We start from the raw sequence: 13,379 nt of genomic DNA, 5'->3' as shown, positions 1-13,379 counted from the left end.
ACAGATTTTTGACCTACTCTTGCAGCTACAACATTTATATGACTGATTCTGGTAAGGTAAGGTACCAACAATGGCAATGCTTTTGAACGTAACGATGATTAGATTCTCACTTGTTGGAGATAGTGATTGCCTGGAATTTGTGGAGTGTAAATATTATTTGGCTTTATCATCCCAAACCTGAATGTTTTCCAGTCTTGCTGCATGCTGGTATGAACTGGAGTTGTGAATAGTGTTGAAAGTTGTGCAATCATCAGCAATTAGACAAAATTCTCTTGTGATGGAGGGAAAGACATTGTTAAAGTAGCTAAAGATGGTTGAGCCAAGGAACTGCACAGAGTAAATCTTTCTGCAATCTCCTGAAGCTGAAGTGACTGGTTCCTAATAAATGTAGCCATCATCCGACAACCAGTGAAGAGATTTCCCTTTAACTTCTATTGAATTCAATTTTGTTAAGCCTCTTTCATGCCAGATTCAATGAAATGCTTCATTAATGTCAGCGGTAAGAGCTTCTCACTTCATTTCTGGAATTCAACTTTGTCCATTTTTGAATTATGCTGTAATGAATTATGGAGATGTATGATCCTGGCAGCACTCAAACTGGATATTGGTAAGCATGTTACTGCTTTGAAAGTGGCACTTGATAGGACCATTAACAACATCTTCCAACAACTACTAATGTTGAAAATAGACTGGCTGATTAGTCAGATTTCTTCTGCTTTTTGTGGCTAGGACATGCTTGAACAATTTTCCAAGCAAGGTCACCAAAATCAATGTCTGATTAGTTGTTTAACCGTTTACCACCATTTCATCTATATGTTCGTTATAGCACAGTTTAGGTCTATCAATTGAATGCTCCCACCAGTGTTTAGTATGCAGGCAGTCTGGTGTATGAACATATGATTAGAGTAGGCCATTGACCCCCCCCCTCAAGATTGCCCTGCCATTTAATAAGATTCTGGCTATCCTGAATATAACCTCAAATCCACATTTTTGTCTGTCTCGCTAACCTTTCTAATATTGCCTTAAAAATATTCAAGGTCTCTGCTTCCACCACCTTTTCAGAGAGTTCCAAAAAACATGTCTCATCTCTATTCAATGAATGTCCCCTTATTTTTAGAAAATTATCCCCTAGTCATAGATTCTCCTATAAGTGGAAACATCTTCTCCACATCAAGACCCATCAGGATTTTCTTTGTTTCAATTAAGTCACTTTATTTCTAAATTTCAAAACAATCTTTATATACATGCATAGTCATTACAGCAGTTCAGTTCTATACAGTCTTTACATACGTAGAACAAACAAACCCAAGGCATCTTTTACTCATACAACCCTATATTTGCATACATTTGAGGCATTGGGAGGGTCTGATAACTGAACAGACCCCCATTTCCCCACTGTGTCTTGGCAGCAGCTGTCCCAAGGTTTAGACCTGGACCTTGGAATGTGCCAGTCTGAAACACTCAGTCAAGGTAAATTTCCTGTTCTGGAAAACCAACATGTTTTGGGCAGATTAAAGAGTATTTTTCACTGAGTTGATGGTCCTCCAGGCATATTTGATGTCTGTCTTGGTGTGCATCCCAGGAAACAGCCCATAGAGCACACAGACTCATGTGTCACGGAATTGCTCGGGACAAACCTCGACAAAAACACTGCATCTCTCTCCAGACACCTTTGCAAAGGCACATTTCAGAAGTGCATGTGTGACAGGCTCTACACCCCCGCAGCCACTTCGAGGGCAGCGTGTGGTGGTGCAGACAATCTAGACATATACAAAAGATCTCACAAATAGTGCCCTTCTCACCATCACCAAGTCATCTCTCACTCTCCTAAACTAAACATCATAGAACAAGTTACCCATTTCTGGTTTTAGTGTAGTAAACATTCTCTGAATTATCTGTAGTGCATTGAATTAAATAAGGTCCAGATACAGTCTCACCAGAGCCCTGTATAACTGAAGCATTGCCTCCCTAATTTTGTATTCAATTTCCATGATGTAAATAATCGCATTCCACTAACTTTCCTAATTAGGCTGAATAGTATCTTCACCAGATCTGCATTTCATAATAAAATCTACTTGGTGCTGGCCTTTCAACTTCTCATTGAACCAGGTTGGTCCACTTGCTTGATGGTAATGGTTGAATGAGGATGTACAAAGACTCCATTCTTGATTTTATTGACTGATGTCAGACAAGGTAGGAAATCTGAAACTAAATGGATTATTCTTTCCCCAGGAATCTTTGAAACATTGTTTGAAAACACAGAAAATCTTCAAACAACAGCCAGAACAGAAAATAAAAGATCAATGGGTACCTTTGAATTATTTTCTAAATTGTTATATTCTATCTTCAACCAAATAGAATAATGTTGACAGTATCAGCATCTTGCGAAGATCCAATAGCCATATCATGCTGAGATGCTGGAACTCCTGTGTACAGAACTTCACAATGACTTCTGCCAAAGACACCATAACAAATTTATAATTAGTCTGTAACAAACTCTGACTCTTTTCTAGAGGAGTAAATCTACAAGTAAAATGCCCTCCTGAAAGCAGGAAATGTGCAGAAGCCTAATGAAATGCTGATTTCAGAGGTTGTTCTAATTTAACCTGTCTGATAGGAATGGAGCAAATTTGGAGTGCATCTAGTTTCACACCCAAGCATTTTCATGATCCATTGCTTTGAATGGATTGGAAAATTGTGCTGCTGTAAAATGGGTTTCTGATCCACAGCTGCCATATTGTGGGAACACTATGGGATAAATTTCCAGTCTGCACTCCTAGCAAAGTTAGCAGTGATTTCCATTGTTTAAAATGAATGTGTGCAACAACACTGGGGTATGAGCCAGTGGACAGGTAAGAATATAGAACATAGAACAGTACAACATAGTCCAAGCCCTTCACCCCCTCGATATTGTGCCGACCTTTTATCCTATTCTAAGATAAAACTAGCCTACATATCATACATTTTACTATCATTCAAGAGCCACTTAAATGTCCTAATGTGTTTAACTCTGCTATCACTGCTGGCAGTACATTCCATGCACCCACCACACACTGTGTAAAGAACCTACCTCTGACATCTCAACTAAACTTTCCTCCAATCACCTTAAAATTATGCCCCCTCATGATATCCTTTTCCACCCTTGGAAAAGTTCTTTGGTATCCACTCTATTTATGCCTATCATCATCTTGTACACCTCTACCAAGACATCTCTCATCCTTCTCCGTTCCAATGAGAAAAGCCCTAGCTCCCTTAACCTTACTTCATAAAACATGCCCTCCAGTCCAGGTAGCATCCTGGTAAATCTTCTCTGCACCCTCTCTAAAGCTCCACATCCTTCCTAGAATGTGCACAATATTCCAACTGTGGTTTAATCAGGGCTTTATTGAGCTGCAACATGACCTTGCGGTTCTTAAACTCAATCCCCCTACTAATAACAGCCAACACATCACATGCCTATCAACTTGGGTGGCAACTTTGAGGGATCTATGGACATGGATTGCAAGATCCCTCTGTTCCTCCACACTGTCAAGCATCCTGCCTTTAACCCTGGAATCTGCATTCAAATTCGACCTTCCAAAATGAATCTTCACACTTTTCCAGTTTGAACTCCATCTGCCACTTCTCAGCCCAGCTCTGCATCCTGTCAATGTCCCATTGCGATCTCCAACAGCCCTGCACACTATCCACAACACCACCAATCTTGTGTGATTGGCAAACTTACTAACCCACCCTTCCACTTCCTTACCCAAGTCACTTATAAAGGTCACAAAGAGCAGAGGTCCCATGTGAACACCACTGAACAAAGAACAAAGAAAATTTACAGCCCAGGAACAGGTCCTTCAGCTCTCCAAGCCTGAGTCGATCCAAATCCACTGTCTAAACCTATCGCCCAATTCCTAAGCATCTGGATCCCTCTGCTCCCCACCTACTCATGCATTTGTCCAGACGCATCTTAAATGAATCTATCGTGCCTGCCTCTACTACCTCTGATAGCAAACACGTTCCAGGCACCCACCACCCTCCATGTAAAGTACTTGCTTCATGCATCCCGCTTAAACTTTTCACCTCTCACCTTGAAAGCATGACCTCTCGTTATTGGATCCTTCACCCTGGGCAAAAGCTTATCTCTATCTACCCTGTCTATACCCTTCATGACTTTGTAGACCTCAATCGGGTCCCCCCTCAATCTCCTTTTTTCTAATGAAAACAATCCTAACCTACTCAATCTATCCTCGTAGCTAGCACCTTCCATACTAGGCAACATCCTCGTAAACCTTCTCTGCACCCTCTCCAAAGTGTCCACATCCTTTTGGTAATGTGACGACCAGAACTGTTCACAGTATTCTAAATCCAGCCGAACCAATGTCTTGTACAATTTTAACATGACCTGCCAACTCTGATACTCAATACCCTGTCTGATGAAGGCAAGCATACCATATGCCTTATTGACTACTCTATCCACCTGTGCAGCAACCTTCAGGGTACAATGGACCTGAACTCCCAGATCTCTCTGCTCATCAACTTTTCTCAAAGCTCTTCGGTTTACTGTATAATTCATTCCAGAATTAGACTTGCCAAAATACATCACCTCACATTTGCCTGGATTAAACTCCATCTGCCACTTCTCCACCCAACTGTCCAGTCTATCTATATTCTCCTATATTCTTTGATAGTCCCTTATGCTTTCTGCTACTCCACCAATCTTCGTGTCATCTGCAAACTTGCTGATCATACCAATGGTGCCCTCTTCCAGATCATTTATGTGGCCCCAGCACTGATCCCTGTCACCTTTCTCCATTTCAAGAAACTCCCTTCAACTACTAATTTCTGTCTCCTGTTGCTCAACCAGCTCTTTATCCACCTAGCTAGAACACCTTGCACACCATGTGACTTCACTTTCTCCATTAGTTTACCATGGGGAACCTTACCAAGCACCTTAATAAAGTTCATGTATTGGCATCCACAGCCCTACCTTCATCTATCAACTTGGTCACTACCTCAAAGAACTCTATTAAGTTGGTAAGGCACGATCTCTCCCACAAAACTATGTTGCCTATCACTGAAAAACCCATTCTTTTCCAAATATAAGTAGATTCTATCCCTCAGTACCTTCTCCAGCAACTTTCCCACCACTAACATCAGGCTCACTGGTCTATAGAACCTGGAATATTCCTACTACCCTTCTTGTACAAGAGGACAACATTAGCAACCCTCCAGTCCTTTGGCACTTCACCTGCGTTTAACGATGCTGCAAAGATATCTGTCAGGGCCCCAGCTATTTCCTCTCTCGTCTCCCTCAGCAACCTGGGATAGATTCCAACTGGTCCTGGGTATCTGTCCACCTTAATAACCTCTAGCCTACCCAACATATCTTCCCTACTAATGTCAATGTGATCCAGAGTCATCAAACTTCCACCTCTAATCTCAACATTCATAATGTCCCTCTCCTCAGTGAACATTGATGCAAAGTAATCATTGAGAATCTCACCCATTTTCTCAGGTTCAACACACAACCTTCCATCCTTATCGTTTAGTGGACCAATCCTTTCTCTAGTTTCCCGCTCGCTTCTTATATAAAAATAAAAGGCTTTGAGGTTCTCCTTAATTCTGCTCGCTAAAGCTATTTCATGACCCCTTTTAGTCCGCTTGGTTCCTCGTTTAAGACTGGTCCTATTCCCCCGATATTCCTCCAAGACCCGTTTTGTTCTAGCTGCCTGGACCTTATGTACACTTTCCTTTTCCTCTTGGCTAGTTGTATGATTTCTCCTGTCATCTGTGGTTCACGAATCTTGCCTTTCCTATTCTTTGCTTTCAACAGGACATGCTATCCTGCATTATTTTTAACCCATCTTTGAGAACCACCCACATATCAAATGTGGACTTCCTTGCAAATAGCTGTGTCCAATCCACATTTCCCAGCTCCTGCCTAATTTTGATACAATTGGTCTTGGCCCAGTTTAGTATTCTTCCCTTCGGACCACTCTCATCTTTATCTACAAGTATTCTAAAACTTACAGAATTGTGGTCACAATTCCCAAAGAAATCCCTCCACTGCAACGACTACCACCTGGCCTGGCTCATTCCTCAATACCAGGTCCAATATGGCCCCTTCTCCTGGATGCTTCTTACAAATTCTGCCCCATCCAGACCTCTGACACTCAGTGTATCCCAGTCAATGTTGGTCACATCACCACCACCGTGTTGCCTCTACATCTTTCCATAATCTGTTTACCTGTTTATTCTTCCACTGGTCACCGAGCTCCAGGCTGAATACTTTTCATCTACTACCACCTTCTGACTTCTATGTGCCAGCCAATTCTGTATCCAGACAGCCAAATGTCCCTATATTCCATGCCTCCTTACTTCCTGAATGAGCCTACTGTGGGGAACCTTATCAAACGCTTTGCTAAAATCCATATACACCACATCGACTGATCTACCTTCATCAATGTGTTTTGTCACATCCTCAAATAATTCAGTAAGGCTTGTGAGGCCCCTCACAAAGCCATGCTGACTATCTCTAATCAAGCTATGCTTTTCCAAATAATCATAAATCCTGCCTGTCAGAACCCTCTCCAGTACTTTACAGACATTAGACTTACTCCTCTGAAGTTCCCAGGATTATCCCCATTTCCTTTCTTGAATAAGGCAATAACATTTACCACTTTCCAATCATCTTGCACTACTCCAGTGGACATTGAAGATGCAAAGATCATCACCAAAGGCACAGCAATCTCTTCCTTTGATTCCTGTAGTAACCTTGGTTATATCCTATATGGCGCCAGGGACTTATTTTTCCTCATGTTTTTCAAAATTTTCAGCACATCTTCCTTCTTAGCATCAAGATGTTCGAACGTGTCAGCATGTTTCATACTGTCCTCACAAATGACAAGGTCCTTCTCATGCTAAATTGCCTGTAATGTTAGTGCATTAGTCATGGGTAATTATAGGGTGGGCAAATGCGTTTGGATGGGTTACTCTTCGGAAGGTTAGTGTGGACTTGTTGGGCCGAAAGGCCTGTTTCCATACTGTAGGGAATCTAATTAATCAAGTCTTCTGCAAAATTGACTACACTTCAAAGATATTTTATTCACTGTAAAGCACTACGGGCATTAGAACATAGACATAGAAAGTAGAACATTACAGCGCAATACAGGCACTTTGGCCCTCAATATTGCCCCGACCTGTGAAACCAATCTGAAGGCCATCTAACTCACACTATTCCATTTTCATCCATATGTCTATCCAATGACCATTTAAATGCCCTTAAAGTTGGCGCATCTACTACTAAGTAGTGCATTCCACACCCCTACTATTCTCTGAGTAAAGAAACTACCTCTGACATCTGTCCTATATCTATCACCCCTCAAATTAAAGCAAAGTTTCCTTGTGCTAGCCATCACCATCTGAGGAAAAAGGCTCTCATTGTACCCCCCACCAATCTAACTGTCTGATTATCTTATATGTCTTAATTAAGTCACCTCTCAATCTTCTTCTCTCTAGCAAAAACAGCTTCCAGTCCCTCAGCCTTTCCTCAAAAGACCTTCCTTCCATATTAGGCAACATTCTAGTAAATCACCTCTGAACCCTTTCCAAAACTTCCACGACCTTCCTATAATGCGTTGACCAGAACTGTAAACAATACTCCAAATGTGGCCACACCAGACTTTGTACAGCTGCAGCATGATCTCATTGTTCAAAAACTTAATCCTTCTATCAATAAAAGCTAACACACAATATGTCTTCTTAACCACCCTATCAACTTGGGTAGCAACTTTCAAGAATCTATATATCTAGACACCGAGATCTCTGTGCTCATCTACACTTTCAAGAATCTTACCATTAACCCAGTACTCTGCATTCCTGTTACTCCTTCCAAAGTGAATCAGCTCACACTTTTTCACATTAAACTATTGCCACCTCTCAGCCCAGCTGTGCAATTTATCTATGTCTCTCTGAAACCTACTATCCACAACTCTACCAACCTTAATGTCATCCACAAATTTACTAACCCATCTCTCTATGCCCTCATCCAGGTCATATAAAAATGACAAACAGCAATGGCCCCAAAATAGATCCTTGCAGTACACCACTAGTAACTGAACTCCAGAATGACCATCAACCCATCATCTACCATCATCTGTCTTCTTTCAGCTCGCCAATTTCTGATGCAAACTGCTAAATCACCGTCAATCCCATGCTTCTGTGTTTTGTGCATTAGCCTACCTTGGGGAACCTTATCAAATGCCTTACTGAAATCCATATACACCACATCAATGGCTTTTCCCTCATCCACCTGTTTGGTCACCCTCTCAAAGAACTCAATAAAGTTTGTGAGGTGCAACCTACCCTTTGCAAAACCGTGTTGACTATCCCTAATCAACTTATTTCTTTCTAGATGGTTATAAATCATATCTCTTATAGCCTTTTCCAACACGTCACCCACAACCAAAGTAAGGCTGACTGGTCTATGATTACCAGAGTTGTCTGTACTCCTCTTCTTGAACAAGTGGACAACACTTGCTATCCTCCAGTCTTCTGGCAATATTCCTGTAGACAATGAGAATATAAAGATCAAAGCCATAGGCTCGGCAATCTCCTCCCATCCAACCCAGGGAACTTACCTATTTTCACACTTTCCAGAATTGCTAACACCACTTTCTTGTGAACCTCAATCCCATCTAGTCTAGCAGCCTATATCTCAGCATTCTCCTTGACAACATTTTCCAGTTTCAATACTGAAGAAAAATATTCATTTTGTGCTTCCCCATCTCCTCTGACTCCACTCACAACTTCCCACTACTATCTTTGTTTGGCCCTAATCTTACTCTTGCCATTCTTTAATTCCTGATATATCTATAGAAAGCTTTAGGGTTTTCATTGATCCAATCCGCCAATGACTTCTCATGTTCCCTCCTGGCTCTTCTTAGCTCTCTCTTTCGGTCTTTCCTGGCTAACTTGTAACTCTCAAGCACCCTAACTGATCCTTCACATCTCATCCTGACATAAGGCTTCTTCGTCTTTTTGACAAGAGGTTCAACTTCCTTAGTAAACCATGACACGACATTCTGGTATCATAAAATGTGTGAGATAAATCACGGCTTTCTTTATTTCTAACTTTCGTTTAAATGTAGTTCATACTATATCCTCCATTTTTATACGTGGATCTTGTTGAGGCATCAGGGTCAAAATGAGAAATCCCCATTGCCTCTTCTCAGGAAGAAGTGAGGTCTGCAGATGCTGGAGATCAAAGTTGAAACTTTATTGCTGGAACAGCACAGCAGGTCAGGCACTATCCAGGGAACAGGAGATTCGACGTTTCGGGCACAGGCCCTTCTTCAGGAATGAAGAAATTTTTGATGCCTGTGCCCGAAACGTCGAATCTCCTGTTCCCTGGATGCTGCCTGACCTGCTGTGCTGTTCCAGCAATAAAGTTTCCTCTTCTCAGGAAGTCCTGCCAATTTTTATGCAAGTTTTCAAAATCATGAGTGGATACGGAGAAATCAGTTGTAAATGAATCGAGAACGGAGGGCACAATTTTAAATCTTTTGCAAAAAAGGAAAATGCAAAATGAGAAAATCTTTTTCACATAATGTGGTGGAAACAGATTCATTTGAGGCATTCAAAAGAGTATTGGATGATTATTTAAATAAAATATAAACTCGCAGGGTTATTGGGAAAAGGCAGGAGATTGGCACCAAGTTAAAATGCTCAAGCAGCTGATGCAGGCATTGTGGATTTAATGACCTCCTTGTCCATTGTAACAGTTTGGAGATTCTGGAAAGCACAAGCTAATCAGGTTGTGGTGAGTCCATCGGTGAGCCTGGAATCAAGATCCTGGAGCTGAAATCTTTCCTGCTTCGAGCTGCCAAGCAATGAGAGGCCACATCTCTTATGCTTAGCTGTGCCACAGTGGAGGCCGTGGCTGCATCAGGCCAAGTGGTGCCCCAGGGTTGTGGAGTGATCCAAGAATTAACAAACAAAAAGTCTCCTGTTGAAGAGCTGGCAACAGCAGAATTGTTTCTATGGATTTGTCCTTTATGAATTCCATTTATATTTTGATCTTTCATAGGACTGTGACATGCATGAATGTGAATGTTGGTATTTTCAGTGTGAACTCACAGCAGCAAAACAAGACATTGATCTAACAGCACGGTTGCCAGTCAACAATTTAAAACAGGTAAAATTTGAATTAGTTTCTGATGTAAAACACCAGAATCTTTCTTTGTTGTAAATACCTAATTTCTGTTTCCTCATTTCATTTTTATCACAGAATTTAGCATCCAGTACTGAATGTGCTGGCTACTCTGGGACATTTATCTAGTATTGGGATTGTGGAAGATGCTATGGGAAAGCTATCCAGTACTGAATATATTGCGCAGTGTTGTACAAGTTGAGAGTGTACTAGACATTATTATACAGGAATCCAGCATAGAGTCTGTTTTAAAAAATTCTCAAGGTCAGGTTCGTAGGAGAGTAGTCTGACACAGAACAAACGACCAAGAGGCGAGTCTGCTAGAATATGGGCATTTTATTCCCCGCAGCGTCGCCAGAACGGGTCTGGCTTATACTCACTCTACATGTTACCAAAACTGGGAGCCGTCAGTTCTCGTAGAGCGGTTGCCAACAACCCACGCTCGGCGGTTAAACGTAACCCCGGAGCAGACTCACCGAACTGGAGACTTTTTCAGCTGATATACTCTTTTCCAGATATAAACATTCATGTGAACAGCAGAGCAAGGCTAAAAAACACATTCCATTCTGGTTACATACAGATAAGAAGATTCACACGGGACTAAGCAACGCCTCCATTCCGGTTAGATTCACACATGTATTGGGACATAATTTTTAACCGTTTCACCACATTCCACTGCTTGGAATTTTACACCACAGAGTCATAGAGATGGAAACAGATCCTTCAGCCCAACCCGTCCATGCCGACCAGATATCCCAACCCAATCTAGTCCCACCTGCCAGCACCTGGCCCATATCCCTCCAAACCTTTCCTATTCATATACAATTGTCCAGCAGTCCATGTGGAGGATCCTATTGAACATGTTGACAGTGAAGGATTCAGCAATGGTAATGCCATTGAATGTCAGGGAATGATGGTTAGATTGTCTCTTGTTAGAGATGGTCCTTGCTTGGTATTTGTGTGGCATGATTGCCATGTGTCAGCCCAACCTGGATATTGTTCAGATCTTGCAGTGTTTGGATATTGTTTCAGTATCTGACAAGTCATGAATTGTGCTGAGCATTATGCAATGAACAGTGAACATTCCCACTTCTGACCTTATGATAGAGGGATGGTCATTAATTAAGCTGTTAAAGATGGTTGAGTTTAGAACAAATACCCTGATGTACAAGTGATGAAGTGGCACTGTCCCTGCCTCGGAGCGAGAGAAACCAGGTTCAAATACCACCTGTTCCAGAAGTGTGTCATAGCATCTTTGAACAAGTTTTGGATACTGCTGGGGGGGATGACCTACCAGAGGAAAGCCATGGTAGTCAGTTCCCTGGCACTGAGCCTGACACTGTGGCAAAGAAGGGAAGGGGGCAGAATAGAAAAGTACTCGTGGTAGGGGACTCAATAGTTAGGGGAATCGACAGGAGATTTTGTGGTCAGGATCGGGATTCCCGGAAGGTATGTTGCCTCCCTGGTGCCAGGGTCCGGGACGTCTCCGATCGGGTGTATAAGGTTCTAAAGGGGGAGGGCAAACAGCCAGAAATCGTGTTACATATTGGCACCAATGATATAGCCAGAAAAAGGATTGAGGATATAAAAAGTGATTTCAGGGAGTTAGGATGGAAGCTGCAAAGCAGGACGAACAGAGTAGTGTTCTCTAGTTTACTACCGGTGCCACGAGATAGCGAGGCGAGGAACAGGCGAGCGGGCGCAGCTTAACACGTGGCTGCGCAGCTGGTGTAGGAGGGAGGGCTTCAGATATGTAGATAATTGGGATGCCTTCTGGGGAAGGTGGGACCTGTACAAAAAGGACGGGTTGCATCTGAACTGGAAGGGGACCAATGTCCTGGGTGGAAGTTTGCTTGAGTAGTTCAAGAGGGTTTAAACTATGGCAGGGGGTGGGAACCTGAGCTGTATACCGGAGGTGAGAGTTGATGCAGATGTGGCAATAGCAAAAGGTAGACCAGCTAGTGGGAAGGATTTTCCTGGGAAGGAACCAAGGGATCAGTTAAAGTGCGTTTGCTTTAACGCAAGGAGTATCAGGAATAAAAGTGATGAACTTAGAGCATGGATCAGTACCTGGTGCTATGATGTTGTGGCCATAACAGAGACATGGGTTTCTCAGGGGCAGGAATGGTTGCTGGATGTTCCAGGGTTTAGAGCATTTAAAAACAATAGGGATGGGGGACAAAGAGGAGAGGGTGTAGCACTACTAGTCAGAGAGAATATCACAGCTACATAAGCTTCCATTGTCGAGGATGATCTGCCTACCGAGTCAGTATGGGTGGAAATTAGGAACAGCAAGGAAGCAGTCACCTCATTAAGGGTTTACTACAGGTCCCCTAATAGCAGCAGGGAGATTGAAGAAAGCATAGGTCGGCAGACTTTGGAAAAGTGTGGACGTAGTAGGGTTGTTGTAATGCGTAACTTTAACTTTCCCAATATTGATTGGAACCTCCTTCGAGCAGAAGATTTGAATGGAGCTGTTTTGTAAGGTATGTTCAGGAGGGTTTCCTAACTCAGTACGTTGACAGGCCGACGAGGGGAGAGGCCATTCTAGACTTGGTGCTCGGAAACGAGCCGGGGCAGGTATGAGATCTTGTGGTGGGAGAGCATTTTGGTGATAGTGACCACAACTGTCTCACATTCTACATAGCTATGGAGAAGGAGAGGATTAGGCAAAATGGGAGGATATTTAATTGGGAAGAGGAAACTATGATGTGATTAGACATGAGTTAGGAAGCATGGACTGGGAGCAATTGTTCCATGATAAAGGCACTATAGACATGTGGAGACTGCTTAAGGAACAGTTGTTGCGAGTGATGAATAAATATGTCCCTCTGAGACAGGCAAGAAGGGGTAAGATAAAGGAACCTTGGATAAAGAGAACGGTGGAGCTTCTCGTCAAAAGGAAGAAGGTAGCTTACATAAGGTAGAGGAGGCTAGGGTCAAGCTCAGCTCTAGAGGATTACAGGCAGGCAAGGAAGGAGCTCAAAAATGGTCTGAGGAGAGCCAGGAGGGGGCACAAGAAAGGCTTGGCAGAACGGATTAGGGAAAACACAAAGGCATTTTACACTTATGTGAGGAATAAGAGAATGATCAAAGAAAGAGTAGGGCCGATCAGGGATAGCATAGGGAATTTGTGTGTGGAGTCTGAGGAGGTAGGGGAAGCCCTAAATGAGTTTTTTGC

At 42.5% G+C, this 13,379-nt stretch overlaps 1 protein-coding gene across 3 annotated transcripts in view; it reads left to right on the top strand.

The window, feature by feature from the left end:
• The window catches only part of LOC122561888 (integrin alpha-E-like), a 354,449-nt gene that overhangs the window by 314,706 nt on the left and 26,364 nt on the right, over positions 1-13,379 (top strand). For 2 of the 3 annotated variants that reach the window (XM_043714220.1, XM_043714221.1), the window contains 2 exons: positions 2,233-2,307; positions 10,076-10,183. In XM_043714220.1, the coding sequence (XP_043570155.1) occupies positions 2,233-2,307; positions 10,076-10,183 (183 nt within the window). Of the gene's footprint in view, positions 1-2,232; positions 2,308-10,075; positions 10,184-13,379 lie in introns of those variants that run through there. The other variant, XR_006315137.1, reaches the window with a different exon arrangement.

The sequence above is a fragment of the Chiloscyllium plagiosum genome, chromosome 23 (assembly GCF_004010195.1).
Source record: "Chiloscyllium plagiosum isolate BGI_BamShark_2017 chromosome 23, ASM401019v2, whole genome shotgun sequence".
Taxonomy (NCBI): domain Eukaryota; kingdom Metazoa; phylum Chordata; class Chondrichthyes; order Orectolobiformes; family Hemiscylliidae; genus Chiloscyllium; species Chiloscyllium plagiosum.
The sequence above is the reverse complement of the archived record's forward strand: the minus strand, read 5'-3'. Positions and strand labels throughout refer to the sequence as shown.